The sequence below is a fragment of the Mytilus galloprovincialis genome, chromosome 12 (assembly GCF_965363235.1).
Source record: "Mytilus galloprovincialis chromosome 12, xbMytGall1.hap1.1, whole genome shotgun sequence".
Classification (NCBI taxonomy): Eukaryota; Metazoa; Mollusca; class Bivalvia; order Mytilida; family Mytilidae; genus Mytilus; species Mytilus galloprovincialis.
The window spans coordinates 47707611-47730101 of NC_134849.1; the positions used below are offsets into that span (position 1 = coordinate 47707611).

Genomic DNA, 22491 nt, shown 5'->3' on the forward strand with positions numbered 1-22491 from the left:
TATTTTCCATGTTTATTGCTAAACATGTGTTTGACAAAACATATCTGAATTTTTAGCCCTTATTGCTCTCCTACTTGATACTTTATCAAGCCTTTCAACCTCTAAGATTCAAGCATCACCGATACTTTTGTAGAGGAAACACTATTCTGGCATACAAAAATACAAGCCAGATATTTTTTTCATTACATTGTGGAAGTCTTGATCACAACTTATAACTTCCTTACTGTATTGTCTGTACATACTTAAGCATATTTATCTTCCTTACCTTCTGGTAATCCTTCCTCTGTAATGTTTCTTCTAATCATAAATGTGACATTACTTATTCCGTAATCTGTTCCATCAAAGCATGACAGATGAATCAGATATTCATCACTAACAGCTTTATTCAAAGAGGCAGAATTATGTAGAGTGATGGTTTCTCCTACAAACAAGAGCAAAACATGGAAGATATTGATCTCTTTTCAAAAAGATATAATTATACAGTAATAATATCTATCTTAACAAGTAATAAATTCAAAAGGTAGAACTATGCAACTACTATTTACATTCAAATAACTATTCTATTGGTAATCAATACTTGCCATCAAGATAAAACATAAATTCTGTTGATAAGCAATATTTGCCATCAAGATGGAACATATTTATGTATAGTTGCTAAGCAATACATACTATCAAGATGGAACATAATATGTGTATTTGCGCTATCTAAGTATTGCCATCAATATAGAACATATTTGAAGTTGCTTAGCAATACTTACCATCAAGATACAACATATTTGTAGTTGCTTAGCAATACTTACCATCAAGATAGACCATATTTGTAGTTGCTTAGCAATACTTACCATCAAGATAGACCATATTTGTAGTTGCTTAGCAATACTTACCATCAAGATAGACCATATTTGTATCTGCTAAGCAATACTTACCATCAAGATAGACCATATTTGTAGTTGCTTAGCAATACTTACCATCAAGATAGACCATATTTGTATTTGCTTATCAAGATAGACCATATTTGTAGTTGTTTAGCAATACTTACCATCAAGATATACCATATTTGAAGTTGCTTAGCAATACTTACCATCGAGATAGAACATATTTGTAGTTGCTTAGCAATACTTACCATCAAGATAGACCATATTTGTAGTTGCTTAGCAATACTTACCATCAAGATATACCATATTTGTATTTGCTTAGCAATACTTACCATCAAGATAGACCATATTTGTAGTTGCTTAGCAATACTTACCATCAAGATAGACCATATTTGTAGTTGCTTAGCAATTCTTACCATCAAGATAGACCATATTTGTAGTTGCTAAGCAATACTTACCATCAAGATAGACCATATATGTAGTTGCTTAGCAATACTTACTATCAAGATATACCATATTTGTAATTGCTAAGCAATAGTTACCATCAAGATATACCATATTTGTAGTTGCTAAGCAATACTTACCATCAAGATAGACCATATTTGTAGTTGCTAAACAATACTTACCATCAAGATATACCATATTTGTAGTTGCTAAGCAATACTTATCATCAAGATAGACCATATTTGTAGTTGCTTAGCAATACTTACCATCGAGATAGACCATATTTGTAGTTGCTTAGCAATACTTACCATCAATATAGACCATATTTGTAGTTGCTTAGCAATACTTACCATCAATATAGACCATATTTGTAGTTGCTTAGCAATACTTACCATCGAGATAGAACATATTTGAAGTTGCTGGCTCTGTACTAGATATATCACAACTAATTGGATCACCACCATTAGAATAATCTATATATTCAAAAGTATATAACCCTCCTGTTTGGATATCATCAATATATACACTCTCTGGCAGATTTGGGAAATCTGGAGGCTACATACAAAAAATGCGTTCTCAACTAAAATTTCAAATTCTCATGTACAGTTTTTGTCATACATTCCGTGAAATAACTAGGAAATAGCATATGTCAATGAAAAGATGCTAATTTTGAATAATTTGTCAAAGTATTTCTCAATTTTTTAATTGCTTTCATATTTTGTATAAGGTAGCATCTTTTTATAGTACATATGCTGTCTGTTTGATTTTAGATGCTTCCAGCATTAAAATTTGATGTAGATGCTGCTGTTAAAATAATAATGTACTGGAGCATCTTACTTTTACTAGGATGCTAGTTTTGCATATATTTTTTTTTAAATATTTTTTTATTTTTTGGGGATGCTGGATTTCCTATTTATTGAAATGCTGGCATCCCGTTTTATTGGGATGCTGGCATCCAGTCATATTGGGATGCTGGCATCCCGTTTTACTGAGATGCTGTCATCCCGTTATTTTGGGATGCTGGCATCCCGTTTTATTGGGATGCTGGCATCCAGTCATATTGGGATGCTGGCATCCCGTTATATTGAGATGCTGGCATCCCGTTATATTGGGATGCTGGCATCCCGAAAAAGCTGGATGCTGGCATCCAAAACTGTAGGAGTGCAGACATCGCAAAATATCCGAATGCAGTAATCCTAAAAGTTCTGTTTGATATACTGTTGGCCGAATTTCTATAGATGTACTCCAATGCATAATTTTGTGTAATGCAAAAAATAAAACAACAACAAAAATCCGTTCGTTGTTTTCCTCCCAACATGTTATCTAATGACGTCAGGGATATTATGACGTAAGAGGTGCTTTACCATCATGCGTAGAGATTCATGCAGAGACAGTAAACATGATAAGAAATCAAATCTCAAGAATTACTTATACCGATGTAAATATTTTTTGAAAAGTAATTAAAACAGGTAACCCTTTTAATATTCTCTTATTTATTAGTTTTTCTAATGTTTTTAATACTGAAAGTGCTTGCACTATTTTTCTACGCTAATTGCGGCAAATCCCACCCGCATGACGTCATGTAAAAAGAATGTTTAAAATCGGCGAAATGGACGCAAGGGGAAGGACGAAAAACACTTCTTTGGCCAGTATGCCGCAATTTATTATCATTTTGATATAACAGAAACATATACGCAATAGAACGCTACTCATACAGGTAAGACACAGTAGATTTTCTTATATTTTACATGCACTTCGTAGTCAGAGATTTCTCAGATTTAGCCATTCGTAAGGAATATCCTACTCAACTCTACAACTGTATGTCTGTAATGGTTTCATATACATATTATCAGATGTCGAATTTTTCTATAGGAGACGATTTGACTTGTGCCCGTCCGAGATTTATACTCTGACGTCCTACGCTCATGGGCCTACATGTAGCTTGTCTTGCAAAATAGCTGTTTGAAGTCCGAGCAATATCTTGATACGCCCAAGTGGATACGCCAGCCGGATAATATAATTCTGATTACTTCCAGAGGGAAAATTACAGGCTTAAATGGTTTGGCAACAATGATTAATGTCAGTCGCCGGATTCTCCCATGTCGTCGGGGAGGGTGCACTTCGATCCGTTTGTGGTAGCCAATGGTGATTCCAGAACTTTCTATAAATGGGATTTGGGGGGGGGGGGCACTGACTGCCATAACAAAGGGACCCGCTAAAGTCATCTTTTAGTGTTTACCTGTATAATAAACCAAATGTTTTCACACGAAAAAGGAGGGGGGCTGGATCCGCCTATGGTAGCGATGAGCCTCCAAGACAGACATACTTCAATATGACTATGAGAGTTTTTACCTTTTTTTTTTACATCGAGTCTATGAGAGAGAAATTATGACTGTAACAGTGCTTAGTGCCAAATTACCAAAAAACTTGAAGGAAGACTATGTCTATATTAGGGTAGGTATGGAAATAGGAAATACACATATATTTTTTTTTATTTTGCCTTATGGAAATATGTACTTTTTCATGATGTTATGAATAGTTTTGACAAAAAATATATGATCGACATAAACCCCACCGAGACGATTAACCACCATCAATATGGCCATGGCCAGTAAAAATATTGGGTCCGCAAAATTAATTTGTTTACCCCTATAGACAACCTATAAGAAAACCATTAAAATGCATCACTGGTAAGAGTCCTTTGAGTTCAAGAAAAATAAAGTATGAAAAACTTAATTTCAGATTAATTTTCGGTCTAGAAAATTGAATGTGTTGATTGCCTTTTTTGCAAGGGTCTAAGACCAGTTAACTTGTGCCCGTCCGAGATTACTCTGAGTCTTGACTTCCTACGCTCATGGGCCTAGCTTGTCTTGCAAAACAGCCGTTTGAAGTCCGAGTAATATCTGAGTAATGGTATGATTGCTAATGAGACAACTCTCCACCGGACTGAGACCAAATAATATAGCACTAATATGACTAAGCAGTTTACAATTAAATGTCAGCATATGGCCTCAAACAATGAACAAAACTCATACTGCATAGTCATATATGAATTAGATTGAATGTAAAATTTGAAATACTATGTTTTAAAAGAAAGAAACGCTTATCCTACATAACAGATTTGCCGATTTCAAAATAAATTAACTCTAATATATATACATTTTGTACTTAGCTCACTGGCAAGAATTAATAATAATAGGTTACATGTATAGTTTTATGGGTCAAGCTAGTCTTACAAATATGCCTCGGAGTCATCTTTTCATAAATGATTTTAAGCTGATATTTTCGTGATTTATTTCTTTTTTTTTAAACGAAGCTCGGTGGAAGCTTGATAATAAAAGCAATGCATATATATAGCAAATTTGCAAAATGAATGAAAAGAAAATACGAAAATTAAGGAAAATGTAAATATCGCTACAAGAGTTTTGTGTTCCAGGACTAGGCTAAAATTAAAAAAAAAACACACACACAAATTAAAAAAATCCCTTAGATGGGAATTAAATTTCACGAAAGTCGCTAACAACATGTAGGATGTATTTCTAAAAAAAAACCACTTTTCTCCCTTTCATAATGTACAGTATAGACCTGGATGTTGTTCCATAAAAAAAAACCAATTGAACTAGTGGTTCATATGTCAAATGTATGTGTTTTGAATATTAACAACAGGCATATATTGGTGTGGAAAACTTAATTTAAAAGAAGTTTAAATGAAGGTTTTCTTCGAATAATAATGCGTTTTCTCGTTCCCTAGTGTTGTGATGTTACAACGAAAATTTATTGTTGAAAATCTTTCATATAATTATTATTTCTCTTTTCAGCATTTGTAAAGAAGTGGCTTCACCTTTCTGGTTACTATTCATGTGTTGTGTATTAATGTATCGCAACACTTTATAGTTATTGGACAGGTTAAACTCAGACGACGAATCATCCAAACAGCACCAGATCATTTGTGATTCCAGCTGATTTCAGATTACCAGCAATACATGATAGTAGAAAGTTTGAAAGTTCCAGTTCGTGTAACTGATTTGATTAAATGATTAACAAATACCGGTATTGAAATATTAAAATACAGAAAAAAGATATAAGTTTAATAATGATTGTAATAAAGAAAATGTAAGTTTTGTTAATAAAATGAAAGGCTCAAGTACTAGAAGATCCTGACATGATGTACTGACTCATTGGAAGATGTACTAGTATACAGCAAGTCCAGAGATACTGACAATATCCAGTATGTACAGATCATAGACACTGTGCACTAGTATCAATAATAGATTATTTTTAAATATTGCATTATGGTACACGTTTTATTGTATACAGGCAATTGCGGGAAACAAATCTCCTTAATTTATACATTGGATGCCAATGGGGTTTCTCATAGACACAAAACAAAAATTATTATGCAGGTTTAAATATAACGCACCTCATATTTAGCATTTTAATAAAGGTACAGTCACCAATCCGTTTTGTAGAGTGTTTGTCCTGAATGACTTAGTTAATCAGACATTCCCAAGGTTGATGGTCATTGGGCAAATTCATTTGATTGATAAAATGCCATTCAAAATGAGCAGCATTTTTTTTTAATTTTGTCCAGTTGATTTCTGAAAGCCTTGGGAACTACTAAACTTGATATGATTTCAGCTGGCAATTGCATTAAGCTTATTTAAAAAAAAAATTCTATGAACATTCGAAACATGAGCATATCAGATTTGAAAATTATAGTCCTGATGTCATCATGCCAGAATCCCTATATTTTGGTATGGTATGTCAGCATCCAGATATATTGAGATGCTAGCATCCTGATATTTTGGGATGCCAGCATCCAGATATTTTGGGATGCCAGCATCCGGATATTTTGGGATGCCAGCATCCAGATATATTGAGATGCCAGCATCCCGATATTTTGGGATGCCAGCATCCGGATATTTTGGGATGCCAGCATCCGGATATTTTGGGATGCCAGCATCCAGATATATTGGGATGCCAGCATCCGGATATTTTAAGATGCCAGCATCCAGATATATTGGGATGCCAGCATCCGGATATTTTGAGATGCCAGCATCCAGATATATTGGGATGCCAGCATCCGGATATTTTGGGATGCCAGCATCCAGATATATTGGAATGCCAGCATCCGGATATTTTGGGATGCCAGCATCCAGATACGTTGGGATGTCAGTTTCCGGATATGTTGGGATGCCAGAATCTATAAATAATTGGAAGCCAGCATCCAAACGTTGAGGTATTCAATATGAAATTAAAAGAATTACATCAGCATCTATCAAAGGTGAAGATGCAATTTTAATCTTTTTCGTCATTATCCGCAGACACTTTTTTGAAATATGCTATGTACAGAAATAAGAAGTGCTTTTTATACAAAACAATTTCACAACTACAAAAGTTATTAATATAATCGAGAGAGCATCCATAATCTTTAAGACCCAATAAAATTCATTATGTAGCATCTACTATTCATAGAAATAAATGAATCAGTATAATTTTTGGTAAAATGAGCATATATTGATACTTAAACAAATGCAATATAGTAGAAATATTCCGAATATGAAACATGGCCGTAACGTTTTCTCTGGACATTGAAAAATTTAGTAGAATACAACATAATTTTACCTTAAAAATTCAAAAATTGTCAAAAAATTCTCTTTAAGCATATGAGAATTACAAATTTTAGTTGAGAACACATTAAAATAAATAATATAAAATGATACATTTTAAACACAATTCAAAATTAATATTCTAAAGTTGGAGAAAGAGAATGACATAAAATGTTAGATACCAAGGAATAGGACTTCATATTCCATTTTAGATGAGTTTGGTTATTCTGTTTGCATGTCAATTTAAAGTAATATAGGAAGGTATACTTTATAAGCACTAAGGTGTTATTGTCCAATTTGTATGTAGTACTTGCTAATGGATGTTCAATGTAAGCATCATTTTATTAATACTTTCATTTTTTCCTCACGTGCATGACATTGGCCAGAGTGACAATTTTCTGCTATTTGATTGTTTGTTGTTTGTTTCACATTTAGTTTCTATACATTTTCATTGCATGATCCAAACAATGCACTATCAAGCTAGTATTTATATTCTGTATTGCAGTGAACTTGTGTTATAAACAGTTCCCTTCCTATGTATCTATGGTAACTTACCACATTATATGTTGTTATAGTAACAGTTCCTGTTACCCTGTTGTAGCAGGAATCTTCAGCCCAAACAACAAATGTATGTTCCACCTCATGTGTACCCACAGTATGAGGCAACATGGCTTTTACATGGATAGAATCTGCAGTTAAAAATATTTTCACTGATTTGTGTTAACTAAATAAGCTATTTTCAAGATTATAATACTTGTACATATGTTCAAATATTTTAAGTCAGTATCACTATACATTACCATAAACAATGGTAAATTAACACCAAACATCGGTGAAAACGATGTTTGAAGACAAGATTGGGTCATCAGACACCTTTTACTTTCGTTGGTCTTTTTGTTTTTTGTCTTTGACCTGTCAGATTTTTCTACTTTGTAAGAGTTTCAATGTCCCTTTGTATCTTTTGCCTCTTGTTAATATTTCAGAAGCAGTATCTCCAGTGTTGAAATTTTCTAAAGTTGTGTTGATCTAACTCAGCTCATCATCATAGTTCAGCTAGGAGCATTTGATTTTGTTCTTTAACATCAATGATATTACTTTTTGCTATTTTCTTTCAGTTTTCTATCTTATTTTTATAACCATGCATGTTTTGAAATAAAAAATCATCAGGATAAAAGTACTAAATTTTATTACTAGAAAAACTTTCACGCTCAGTTTTTTATTGGGTTTGTGTTGGTTAGTCTTTAGTTTTCTATGTTGTGTTATGTGTACTATTGTTTGTCTTTTTCTTTTCCAGCCATATGCATGGCATTGTCAGTTCGGTTTAAGAGTTTGAAAGTCCCTCTGGTATCATTTGCCCCTCTTTCACTAACGTAACATACCTGCTTGTGTATCAAGATAAAAATAGTCATCAGAATCGTACTCTGGCTGAATATCCAGGAATCTATCACCATAGTCTGAGTCATTGAAGTAGAAGTTCATAACAAACATATCTATAGCCCTGTGATCCTCTACTCTAACATTGAGTTCAGTCATCACAAACTCTGGTTCTGTGTCTGAAAATAAAATGATTTCATGGCTTAATTAATCTGATAACTAAATTACATAATAATAAACCACGTTTAAACTTATAATTAAACTTACTGGAGTAGGGATTTATGACTGGAAGGAAAATCATCAATGCTCTTCAACTTTTTACTTGTTTGGCTTTATAAAGATTTTGATATGAGCATCACTGATGAGTCATATGTAGACTAAACGCCCGTCTGGCTTACTAAATTATAATCCTGGTACCTTTGATAACTAAATACAATGTACTAATTAATAATTTACATAAGCATACATATTTGATTTCATGGTTTTGCTTAAGTCAACATATGTTCCTTTAGAATATTTGAACTTCTTGGTAATGGTTTCCCCATTCCAGGCAAAATCCATGAAAATTGAATTTCTACAAGTTATAATGAATCCAATGTAACTTACTTTTCTTTTTCTGACATTTCAAGTTGTTTGGCCTGGGAAAATTTACAAGCAGATGCTGTTTTAGCTTACTGATTCACATTAGAGTGAAATCATTTAGAAAATTGAATATTGATTGATATAATATTGTACAAATTAATAATTAATAAAAACTATGGAAATGAACACAAAAAAAATATCAAACTAATTACTTGTAGTAGTGGTAAATTCAATGGCATAAATAGTATCAGAGACTGGTGTTCCTGCCCATTCTACAATATCACCATCCATGGGATCTTCAATGGTTGTTTTATATGTCATATCTGGACAATAATTTATACGATAGTCTATATTATCATCAGTAGAAGGATTAAAAGATGAATCACAGGAATCTAGTCCAATAATGTTTCCTCCATCATCAAAACTGTCAAATAAAATTATAAGACAAATCATAAACAAAATATACAGTAACACTTCATTGGGGCTGTTCAGAAAACATTCACTTTATTATACAATATTGAGTCAAATGAGAAGTCAATTTCATTTATTTGTACAGTAGTATTTCAGAATATGTATATTGGGACTAAAAGATGGATGGGACAATTGGCTGGACAGTGGGAATACACACTGCAATTGCTTTAAGCAGATGATAGATGACGACAGATATGTTTCAATGAAATAGTCACCCCCTTTCCCTAAAATGGGACCTATAGATTTTTCTTATCAATTGGTTTGTATTACATGAGCAACCCCATAGGTGTCACATGTGGAACAGAAACTGCTCACCCATCTGGAGCACCTGGTATCACCCCTAGTATCAGGAACAGTTCTGATATCACCCCTAGTATCAGGTACAGTTCTGATATCACCCCTAGTATCAGGTACAGTTCTGACATCACCCCAAGTATCAGGTACAGTTCTGATATCACCCCTAGTATCAGGTACAGGTCTGATATCACCCCTAGTATCAGGTACAGGTCTGATATCACCCCTAGTATCAGGTACAGGTCTTGTTGTCACCCCTAGTATCAGGTACAGTTCTTGTTGTCACCCCTAGTATTAGGTACAGTTCTGATATCACCCCTAGTATCAGGTACAGTTCTGATATCACCCCTAGTATCAGGTACAGTTCTTGTTGTCACCTCTAGTATCAGGCACAGTTCTGATATCACCCCTAGTATCAGGTACAGTTCTGATATCACCCCTAGTATCAGGTACAGTTCTGATATCACCCCTAGTATCAGGTACAGTTCTGATATCACCCCTAGTATCAGGTACAGTTCTGACATCACCCCTAGTATCAGGTACAGTTCTTGATGTCAGTCTCTAGTTTTTTATGTAGTGTTTTATATTGTGTTTGTCTCTTTTAGCCATGACGATGTCAGTATATTTTAAACTAATGAGTTTGAATATTTCCCTTTAGTATCTTTCGACTCTTTTTTATGCAGGTCTCCACTCCTATAGTGGTACACTTATCAGGACTGTTTATTTAATACATACATTCCTATGCGATCCCCAGCTACAACAGCAATACGCTCTTCAACAGGTGGTGTGTATGTAAACACTTTGTTCAAATCAGCACCTAAAAAGAATTTGAAGATAAAATTGCTGTTCAAAAGTCGCTAATTTTTAAGTACAATTGGAATGATTGGTATTCTCCAACTCTTAGCAGACTTTCATCCCATTTTTGTTTTATAATCAGTGTGTGGTGCACTAAATCTCAGCTTTCTCTTATTAGTCAAAATTCTATGAGGTAAAGTTGTCCAAAGCCATGCACTACTTTCTACAGTTACTGAAATAAAAGTCCGATTTTATTTGAAGACATAATGTTATAATCATGATAGAATATAAAATTGAGAAAGGAAATGGGGAATGTGTCATAGCGACAACAACCCGACCATAGAGCAGACAACAGCCGAAGGCCACCAATGGGTCTTCAATGTAGCGAGAATTCCCGTACCCGTAGGTGTCCTTCAGCTGGCCCCTAAAAATATGTATACTAGTACAGAGATAATGGACGTCATACTAAACTCCGAATTATACACAAGAAACTAAAATAAAAAATCATACAAGACTAACAAAGGCCAGATACATACATATTAAGCAAAATAAAAGTAATTTGAAATCAGTAAAAGTGCAGACTATAATTGATAACTAAAAGTGAGGTTATATCAACAGAAATACCTAGTAATAAAAACCAATTGCAAGTAACCACAATTACCTGTAATTTCTACTGTGTTAATACCAACAACTTTTCTTAAATCTTTGTAGTCATATACTCCTGCTTGGTTCCACTTCTCTCTACTCCATTCTACTGGTCTCCATACAATAAATTTCAGGGTACCAGTATTAACTGGGTATATCGTCCAGTCTTTTATCAAACCACAGCAAGTGATGATATGGATGTCGCTTTCCAGAAGGAGTGCGTTTCCTATAAAAAAAAATCATTCTTAGATATTTATTTTTTAATTCTATCAAAGCACAGAAAAATCTGTGTAAACCAAAAACATATTAAAACTGAACTCTTGAATCTGGAATCAGTAAAAATATCTAACCTGTAAAAACTGAACAGTCACATGCAATCAAAACAAAATCTGTAGTTTCAAATTTAAAATGTTTGATGAAGACAGAGTTCACTACAAAAATTCGTACAAATTTGACATATTTATCACGTCTGATAGCATGTACAAATTTCTGAAAACAATATTTGCAAACTTAAATTTTTCCAATAATATTTAAGTGTGTTAATTTATTTTATGCAGCATTTCCTAGTATGTCATGTACCGGGGTATGTACAATGAACATAAAATGCATCCTCAACATCTAGATTACCTGGTATTATATCAGCAACAGGAGACAAAGTTGACACATCCTGGTAGTTATAGGTGTTCTCTTCACAATCTACAAAAATGTAATCCAATTAAAAGCAATCCATACGGAGCATGCACATTTTTAAAGGAAATGTTGTATGGGGAGACGGTTTGGCTGCACTTATATAATACATAAAACATTCATGATGAGATTTAGAACTTCTTTCGATCTACTAACAAAATTGTATGGCGGGTTGGTTATGATCAAACATACTATCAAACTCTGCTCTCAAAGATAAATATTTTTTTCTTAACCCATTTGTCAAAAGTGTTTGAGTGTTAAGAGAAAATAAAGAAAAAATCTTGTTAGTATTGGTGAGGTGAAAAATGGGTTATAATGAAATAAAATTTTCATTATCTTCTGCTAACAACCCTGGGTCAATTTCAAGACCCTCATTAGCTCTCTTTGATTAGTAATCTTTCCAATGCGGAAAATGTCATGTTCTAGTCTATTAGGTCATCTGAATATGAAGAATTTTATCAACAGAGGCAATAGACATCATACTCGAAGATCTGGCATATCTCAACTATAATCTGGTTCCCTTTTACCATCAAAATGTAGCATCATTTTTTTTTCTTCAAATTAATGACTGTAAACCTACATGTACAAAAAGGTTGTGTACCATCCATGATACAGTCTCTATTTTCACTACTCTGTAGTTCTGAATTCTCCTGAGCACATGTCTGGAAATATCCATCTGCTGTTGTTACTTCATTCTTACATGTCCTTGTCCTTAACTGATCCCCTTTTCCACAGGTAACTGAACAGGACGACCATTCACTCCATTGAGCCCACTGCGGTACTACAAAGTTAAATAGTGTGATGTTTCACTATAGATGTATACCTGTCATTGCCTGTAAGACTGTCAGGCAAAAGGCTGTATTCTTCATTTAGTTTATTTGGTAATGAAAATGGAACTTGCACAACACATTTTAAACATTACAGTTAATTATGTGAATGGGAATACTATTTCCCATAAATGACCCATAATTATGCAAAAAAACAACAAATATGAGCAGCCTTTTTTGCAACCTGAATGTAGTTATTTTTCTTCCAAATTGATATAAACAACACTTTGAAATAGACATTTTTAAAAATAAGAAAATGTAGTATGATTATAATGAGACAACGCACCAAAAGAGACCAAATGACACAGAAATTACCAACTAGTCTGCTATAAAAGACCCCAAAATGACAAATGTAAAACAATTCAAACAAGAAAACTAATGGCATAGTTTATGTACATTTGTAATGAATATCGGTAAACTATGTTTTTTCAATCATTGCAGAATGAGGATATTTTGAGTTGACCAATATTCTCAAATGCAGTCTGCAGCAATGGGAAAATCCATGTTTTGCTATTGGAATTGAAAAAAGTTATTCAGACTAGACAAAAAAAAAAGAAATGTTGGCACAAACAAACTAGAGGCTCCAATAAGCCAGTGTCATTCATCTGATATTTTTGTTTATAATTGATGCATAAACTAATGCAACCGTTATACTTTTGTATTAATTTCAGAGTTATAAGCCAAAAACTGTATTTTTTTACCCCTATGTTCTATTTTCAGCCATGTTGGTTGGCAGGCGGGGTCAACAAACACATATTTAAAACTAAATACCCTAATGATGATTGTGGCCAAGTTTGGTCAAATTTGTCTCAGTAGTTTAAGAGAAGATTTTTGTAATAGATTACAAAAATTTACGAAAAATTGTTAAAAATTGACTTTAAATGGCAATTGCTCCTTAAGGGTTCAATTGACAATTTTGTTCATGTTCACTTATTTGTAGATCTTATTTTGCTGAACAGTATTGCTGTTATATACCTTATATCTCTATCTATAATAAGGCCAATTAAAATTAATTGATAGATTTTCATCCACGCCCGCCCCGATTTTTATTATTTTGAAAAATTTATGATTTCTGGATTTTGTTCATTTCCGTTACCGGTAACAGTCAATAATTTGGTTTCATTCGAACTTCCTTTTTTTAAATTTTTTAAGAGATAGATTACCAGAAGGGCATGGAATATTCGGGTTACAAGTATTAAATACGCTGTGTCCAAGAACGCAAATCGCGGTATGTCACAAATTGGAAATTTCTTTCATCAGAAAATTGTGAATTTATTTAATAATACATTGATTTTGTGTAAGCAAATTTGGGCTGTGAATGATTTCCAAAGTGCAAAGAATCATGGAACAAATTGGTAGAAAAAATATAACTGAATTAAAGAAATTGACAAAAGCACGAACTTGTTAGATCCATGACCGTATATCGAGTTCAAAGAGTCAGCATTGTGTACTAAAAAACCCTTAGATTTACCTATGGCTATTATTTTTGTTTAAAAACACAAAATACCATTAAAAGAGTTTTTAAACAACTTCATGTTTTACAATGTAATTATATATGCATCATTCTTACATAACTTGAGAATCTCAAAAGCGCCAACTTTACTATTCCCAACACTTGTTTGAGTTTTCATTTCATTCATAATACTTGTGTTGCATACCATTGCATTTGCATAAGTTTACGGGGACTACAAACCATCGCTTAGAGAGCAAAATAAATTTGAAGTTGGTAGTCAAGCTGATTAGAGAATTTCTCCATGTTTTACTGTTTACTGAAAATAGGTTTCTAAAGTAGCAATTGCATGTAGAACAGTCGTTGCAAATCAGAGATGTTTATTCAAGAATTATGAAAAATATCTACGATTCTTTCAACATGTTTACACATTTAGATGGTATAAACTACATTTTGTAATTATAACACTTGCATATATATGAAGTTTACGCCACAAGAAGGTTTCAAATTAAATAAAATTTAAAAAAAAAAATCCTCCCACCCGCCCAATTTTTTTCAAACTTTGGATGAAAATCTACTAAATAATTTTAGTTGGCCTAATATTAAAGATAATTAAAAATAAACAGCTGCGCCATGAGCACACGATACGCCCGTCGCATTTTCCAAGAATAAAATTCAATAACTTCAATGTCATATCAGAAATTTATAAAAAAAACTTAAGGGAGGTTATCTTAATAGATATAAATCAGTCACCAAAGTTTAATGAAAACTACTCAAAGTACTTTAAGGATATATTGTCTGAAAACTGGAAAATCACCCCTCTTTATGAATAAAATCCCATAACTCGGAAACATAAAGTCTAAAATTTACAAAAATCGAAGGGAGCTCATATCAATAGATATAAACAATTCACCAAAGTTTTATGAAAACTGCTCAAAGCATTTATGAGTTATTGTCCAAAACCTGGAAAATCCCCCTTATTTTGATGAATAAAACCCCGAAACTCGGAAACATAAAATCACAAATTTATAAAAAACGAAAGGGAGCTCACATCAATAGATATAAACAATTCACAAAAGTTTCAAGCAAATTGGTTAAAGCGTTTTAGAGTTAATATCCTATATGTCCGGACAAACGGACAGACAGACAAATGGAAGGACAGGGGGTTTGACGAACGAACAGACGCACAGATCGAAAAACATTATGCCCCTTAGTTGGGCTAAAAATTAAATAAACTCATCATAGATATCAGGATTAAGTTTTGTATTTACGCCAGACGCGCGTTTCATCTACAAAAGACTCATTAGTGACTCTCGAATCCAAAAAAGTTTAAAAGGCCAAATAAACTATATATAAAGTACGAAGTTGAAGAGCATTGAGGACCAAAATTCCTAAAAGTTTTGCCAAATACAGCTAAGGTTATCTATTCCTGAGGTAGAAAAAAATCTATATGAAATCTTTATACAATTTTTTTTCTTAAATATTCGAATAAACGTTCCTCTTATGAAATTAAATATAATAAACCCATAATTGTTTATCGTCCACCTTTGATATATTTTTTTTAATTGTGGCCAGATCGACTTTAAATATGTGCTGGATTGACTTGGGCTGGAACGACTTGGGGCTGAATTAACAAGAAACCTTTCACTCTCAACAGACGACACAGCTGGTACAATAAATATTTATCTTCTATGGTTTTATATGGATTAAATTCAACTGTAGTCCAGTCAAACTAAGATTTAACCTCAAACTAAGCAACAGAAAATGTTTAAGCATTATGCCATTTATATACACAGAAAAATGTCTCATAAAATCTAACCTGAGGAAAACTCAAAATCAGCATTTTTTATTTCCTATGGAAATTAACATTGGAAGGGGAGATAACTCTTGCAAAAATGAGTCTTTTTTGGTCAGTTTTTGGTTGTTTTTCTTGAAATTTATGTAAAGTATGATACTTTGATTGGGTTATAAGTTTGTACTTTACTAAATTATATAATCTTCTGCTCATGAAATGTACAAAACCATATTGTTATTGGTAGTTTTATTTTTTCGTGCCTTTTTCATCAAAGAAATTGCAAATTTGAAGCTTTGTGACCATTTTGAAAATATAATGTGAAAATTTGGTATTGTTTATATCTGTTTATTATAATTTTTCAGCATTTTACTTATCTAAAGAAACTTTAAACCACAAAAAAAAGAACACATGCTTAATTATTTTGATTAAATTTGAGATTCTTTATCTTGACATGTTGAAAAATTCAATAAATGGTCAACTAATGAATTACGAAATCTAGATCATAGCTTGATAAAAGATATGAAAACACCTTTAGAGTTGTTTGTTATACTCTAAAGACCGCTAAAAAATCAAGAATCAATACGTTCTTGTGAATAGAAGCGGTAAAGGTATGATTTTGTATCAATTTTTATTGATATTTCTGCCTTTTTTTGCAAGAGTTACCTCCCTTTTCAATGCAAATCTCCATAGGAATAATAAATGGTGATTTTTTTAGTCTTCCTTAAGTTAGATTTTATGGGACTTTTTTCTGTGTATATTTGGTGTATAATGCTAAAGATTAAAACTGAAAAATCTTCTGTTGCAACTACTTTTTTACTGGCTATATATACTGTTACAATATTTATACTATTTAAACAATGTGAATAAGCTGTTTTCACAGCACTTTCAATGTTACTGTTTGGACTAACTCTTCTCAACTATCAGAATTATTATCTACAACATCATTTGGTTGGATTTCAACTTCTTTAAGTTTAACAGATATCAGATCCTGTTTTGTTGAAGAGCTCTGAATAAAATCAGTTATCAAAACTTTCTTTTTCGTCCAATTGTTAAAATTCTACAGGGGTTAAGAAATCCACTAGCTCGACGCCCGAGACTAGAGCATTTACACCTCGGGCAATCAAAACTTGTAACCAATTTTTGCCCAACGGACTGGTAACAAAAAAATCTTGGCGATTCCAAAACACAAAGTGGAAAATCCCTTCATCTCTATTCTAACTTAGCCAATCAAGTTCAATTACGTCATTTGGGATTCCAAGAATTTGAACTAATGTTGTATGTTTTTAAAATTGAACAAATGACTCTGGGTGGACCGGTATCATGTATTGATTGCAATTCCAGTACTATCATTATCCATTTCTCCGAACTTAGTGTATTGTACAATGGAATGGTCGAGCTGAGACTTTCAAGTAACGGTACTGGGGGTATGATGCATTGATTGACATGAACTGTTACTTAGTAAGAATGATTTAATAAGCCTTTCAGAAATACATATTAACATAGAATTCTAAATTTATGATCAATTAAAAAAAAAAAATGAAAATGAAAATTCCTCAGAACCACTGACACACGTGTGAGCATGTGCGCAGGTGCGAGATTTAATTTTGCATCCGAATTCTTCAAAATATGCGAACATTATCATGGATAACGCTATCTAAACATTCATTTCAAGAATTTTCAAGAAGAAATTATGTGGAAAGAACTACATAAACTGAATGGACAACTTTGACAGTGTACACGGCGTTTTGTGTCCATCTTTGGTCTGTGTTTTACCATTGACAAGTCAACATTCCGTAATAGGAAAAATAATTTTTGAAAAAAAAAGTACAGATCTGATCGACAGGGTGATTTTGCATTAATAAAGAGTTTAAGGATGATTTTATTTCACTAGTTTTTAATATTTTGTATGTGGACTGTCAATTTAACAGTTTACGTCAGAACATCAAAGTTATATCAAACGTCTTCTGAAGTTTAGTATCGTTTAATGTAAATTATTCATGGATTGTGATGATGCCAAAATTTTAAAAATGATTGCCTTTGTGACTATTAAAGTCTTACAGGATTGAAATTTCAATCAGGAGAAAATATCGAGCTGACTCAAACATTTGTTAAAAGTTCAGGCTATCAGGTTTGATTTTCTGGTCTAGCAGTTCTTTCATCAGGACTAGTAAATTCTGCTTACCAATAATTCCCGGGCTGTTACAAAAAAAATAACCCCTGTTCAAGGTAAATTTTGTTCAAAACAGGAGCGCTAAAACAATGATAACAATTTTCTTCTAAACAATATTTTAGATAAAATTGAAAAAACAAATCATTTATTTGGCATATGAAGGACTTTAACCACACAATTTTATAAAACCATTTATTTACATTGGTTGCAATGAATTACATTGATTTCTCAGTGAAATAAAAACCGATATTTTCACATGTGAAATAAAATTTGTTATTTCACTCCTCTGTCACACAACAATAGGCATTATCAAGACATTGTCAAGACGTTGTCGATAAGTCAAATCAAAACAAATTGTCAATGCATAAAAAAAGATCGAGTTCCTTCCATTTTCTACTTTAAATTCATAAATTTTGCAAATGTAAAAAAAAGAATAACTAATCAAAGAATTCAAAATCGAAAAATATTCAACTCGTGATGAACAATTCTCCAAAATCAAATTTCTCTGTCAAACTGCAAAAATGGAAACTGCCAGTGGAAACCCTGATCCCAATCCTTCCTGTTACTAAATATATAGGGCCTGTGGTACCCATAACCAGGTTGCTATCCCTTTGGAGCTCTATCAAATGCTGTGTAATTACAGTATGAATATAAGCATCTGTTTTGCATTAATCAGATATCATGAAAACTGGTTCATAAAGGTACAAATTGAACAAACACATGTTTGGGAGAAAGAAGCAGTTTGATATTTCTTTGCACATCAATAATCCAATAATTATATTTACAAACAAAGCAAAAGCAAGTTGAAAATCTGTGATACTCCAAAAAAAGTACAATAGTTCTATAGATTGGTAAATTCTAATGTTGCTAAAACTTACTGTGACAGGTATAACCCCAATACAATGCTCCACAGATAGAATAGTACTGCTCAGGCTTGTATGACGGCAACTGTTTATTACAAGTGTACCAGCCTTTATCATGACACACATATGTTTCAGTGTAATCAAACTCTGTTATGGAAGATGTGTTTGTGTAGCAAGTGGCTAAGCTACTCTCTAAAATTGGAACTTCACATTTCCAATAATTGGTACAATAACTGGAAACAGTAGTCTTAAGATTCCTCCAAGGATTAGCATGATTATAGGACCATTCACATCCATAGCTCCATGTACCTTTAGTAATCTCAAGGGATCCATTAGTATCAAAACTTGTGCAAACTGGTTGCCAGATGTCATTTTTACAGGTGCCTCCTGTATCTGTAATCATATTAGAAATGATACATTATTAACTATAAGAATGATTGAAACTTATACAACGAGCTCTCTCAAATATGGTCTTTACCAAAATTCAGAAACTGAAACACATGCTAAGTACTTATTTCAAATTTTCATGGAAAATCATTGATACTTCAAATCCCAGGAGAATATACAGATAACCTTGAATCTAAACCTAGGTCAATACATAATCGGTCCATGAAACAAACAGCTAATCTCGAAACAGAATCAGTCTTTCGCTTAATTCTAATCATTTTTACTTTCACCAACAGGTTGAAGAAAAATTATAATCAACATGTGGTTTGCTTATCTCTGTTCTTTAAAGATAATAAGGCCAAATAAAAAAAGATGTGTGTTTCCTATTACCCTACCCTCCCTAATTTTTAAACTCAAAAATAGCCTACCCTAAAGTTTCTTTTGTCATTTTTCAATAAGCACTGTTAAAGTCAGAACGTTTTCAAAGATGTAATAGGAAACACATATATTAATTTGTTTGGCCTAACTTTAATTATGATGTCATATTATCTTGCTTTCACCTGAATTTACTATTGAGACATCAAAATAAATTGGCAACCATGATCGAGGAATTACATCACATAATCATATCAAATGAACACATCTTTTTGCAGCTCATTGGAAAAAAAAGATAAATTTGTTTAAATATCATAAGAGAAACAGATATTCCACCAACAAGCCTCACGCAATACGTACAATATTTTTTTACATTTGACAGTCAAAATTTTAAAATTGAAAAGTACTTAGGGGCGAAATATTATATCACACTTGTTGCAGTGGTAAAATTTATATTTATATTTCCTCTTTTATAACTTACATGTACAACTGTTGGTGTTACATTCTTGTGATTGATATTCTCTGTTGTCCTTGCAGATTTGGTTTTTACTATGATCATTAGGAGATGGATTGGTACAAGTTCTGGTACGAATCTGAATACCACCATCACATGATCTGTCACAAACTCCCCAGCCTGACCAAGATGTCCACGCCCCATCCTCTGTAATATAGGTTAATTTAATCAATCAAGACCAAAACAAATACAAAGAAATTATTTACAACATTTTTAAAGGGACCATTCTAGTCCCAGAAAACATAGGGTCTCTGTGTGGTATATTCTACTTTTAATCAAATTTTCATTGTGATGCAATAAAAGAACAGAGTTCAAATATACCCTGCAATGCACATATTTTATCTGTGCAAGGGCAGTTTTGACAATATGGACCTGGTCTTTAAACTTTAGTTTTTGTTGTTTGTGAAACACATCTTACATGAACAACATTTTTATCAGAGAGAGTGTAAAAAAAAGGCGTTTCCAGACATCAATTGTACAATTCTGAATAAAGATATGAATCTAAAGGAGACCAGTTGTGTAATGGTTAGTGCATCCGACTACTAACACAAGGGTTCTTGGTTCAATCCCCGTTCTGATTTTGAAAAAAAGCATGCTAATGTCGCTAATAGGCTGCACTCCCACCCGCAAAGTGGAAAGGGATTAATATAAGTTGCAATAACTTGTTTCCTAATCCAGTATAAATAAATATGTTTAAACTAATCTGAATTAAACATCTATAATATATATATAGTATATAAATATGTAAATATTTAACACATATAACAAAACAACATTTTTTTTATTTTCTTTAAAACTTTTTATAGATATAAGAGAAATTAAGGGTAGATTAGATAGCAAATACAGTTTCCAATATAAGTAATATTTCCAACGGCATAACTCTGTTAAAATTTTTGATCGTCACCAATTTTCATAGGTGTCCATCTTGGATTGTACAATATCAGAACACAGGTTCCTTTTGCCATCTTGGATTGTACAATCATTATGGCAGTTCAAAATCTGTGTAGATCTTTACAAAATTTGCAAATTTTGAGAGAAGAATGTAATTCATTTGTAAGACCTTTAATTGAAATGAAGAAAAATCATATCTTTTATCATGTTCTATGACTAATGTTTACATATACAGAACATTTTTTGTTTGATTCAACGTTTTCAACTTTGCAATGCAGGGTGAGGTAACTCAAGACACATTTATAAAGTTATTGTTTTATGGGTTTACTTATATAGTTTTGTTGCAAAAATACAAATCCTGAGACCCCAATTTTTGTTTTTGTTTTATGAAAGTATATAATTAGAGCTATCTTCTCTTATTTTTTATTAAAATTCTATAGCTTAGATTTCTTTCAATAACACAAAACTGGGTATTCCAGACAACTTTGCTCCTGTAGCTTGGTGTTCAAGTTTGTAGTAAAAGAAGCTTCGGGAAAAGAAAACACTTCAGTTAATTAAAATAATGAATCAAATGTTAAAACCGTATGTTTCATCCTGTCTATATTGCTTATCTTCATATTATTATTTTTGTTAAAGCAATAACTTGCGAGACACAAAGGAAAATATTATAAAAACCAATTTTGACCTAATTTTTTCATAAGAAACATTCATTGAATGTTTTAAGTAGTTACATAAAAACTACATAAAATAATATTTCCTTACCAATCAAGAACAGTTAATCGAGAAATTTAAAAATCTAATGTGACCCCCATTTGTCTGCCTGTCATACTTAATTATTTTCTACTGGAAACTCCGTTGAAATTATGATACATGTACTTACTAATGCAGATATACGTAAAATATAAGCCCCCCTGTCCATTAGTCCCACAAGAACTTCCAACATTGGCATTTGTCACTGGAAATGAACAAGATGTCTTATTTTCACACTGATCAGCGACTCCACGAATATCAGTATGATTACAATCTCTGTAAGTATATCGAACATCAATGATTTTGATGTAAGGGTCTGGAGGAGAAACAAAATCAGTGTATGTGTAGTAAGTTGTCTTCTCTCCATCACAGGATATAGAAGCTGTGTTTCCTTCCAGCTGATCATAGTAATAGATTGCTGAAACATAAACATTAAATATTTTATTCTCTAAAAAATCTCATTATATATATAATATGCTCAAGGCAAAACCTTTGGGGAGCCAAATCTAATAAATCTTTTGGAACATTTAAACCAAAAGGGCCATATTGAACAATAATTTGTAAGGATTCTGTGGAACCCAGTGTCTTGTCTACTTTTGCTGTTTTCTATGTTTTCAGTGTGATAGTGGAATGCATATAATAGATTAACAGTTAATGAAATATAATGTTCGTTTGAAATGTATGAAAAACATT

At 32.5% G+C, this 22491-nt stretch overlaps 1 protein-coding gene across 1 annotated transcript in view; it reads right to left on the bottom strand.

Moving 5' to 3' along the window:
• LOC143054023 (uncharacterized) overlaps positions 1–22491 on the bottom strand; it is a 119057-nt gene that overhangs the window by 26482 nt on the left and 70084 nt on the right. Inside the window, exons 21-32 of the mRNA XM_076226867.1 lie at positions 21929–22216; positions 20125–20304; positions 18897–19274; positions 12357–12557; positions 11717–11785; positions 11106–11315; positions 10385–10466; positions 9097–9308; positions 8308–8481; positions 7484–7617; positions 1712–1874; positions 266–421 (exon numbers count right to left, since the gene is read on the bottom strand). Of these exons, the coding sequence (XP_076082982.1) occupies positions 266–421; positions 1712–1874; positions 7484–7617; positions 8308–8481; positions 9097–9308; positions 10385–10466; positions 11106–11315; positions 11717–11785; positions 12357–12557; positions 18897–19274; positions 20125–20304; positions 21929–22216 (2247 nt within the window). The remainder of the gene's footprint in view (positions 1–265; positions 422–1711; positions 1875–7483; positions 7618–8307; positions 8482–9096; positions 9309–10384; positions 10467–11105; positions 11316–11716; positions 11786–12356; positions 12558–18896; positions 19275–20124; positions 20305–21928; positions 22217–22491) is intronic.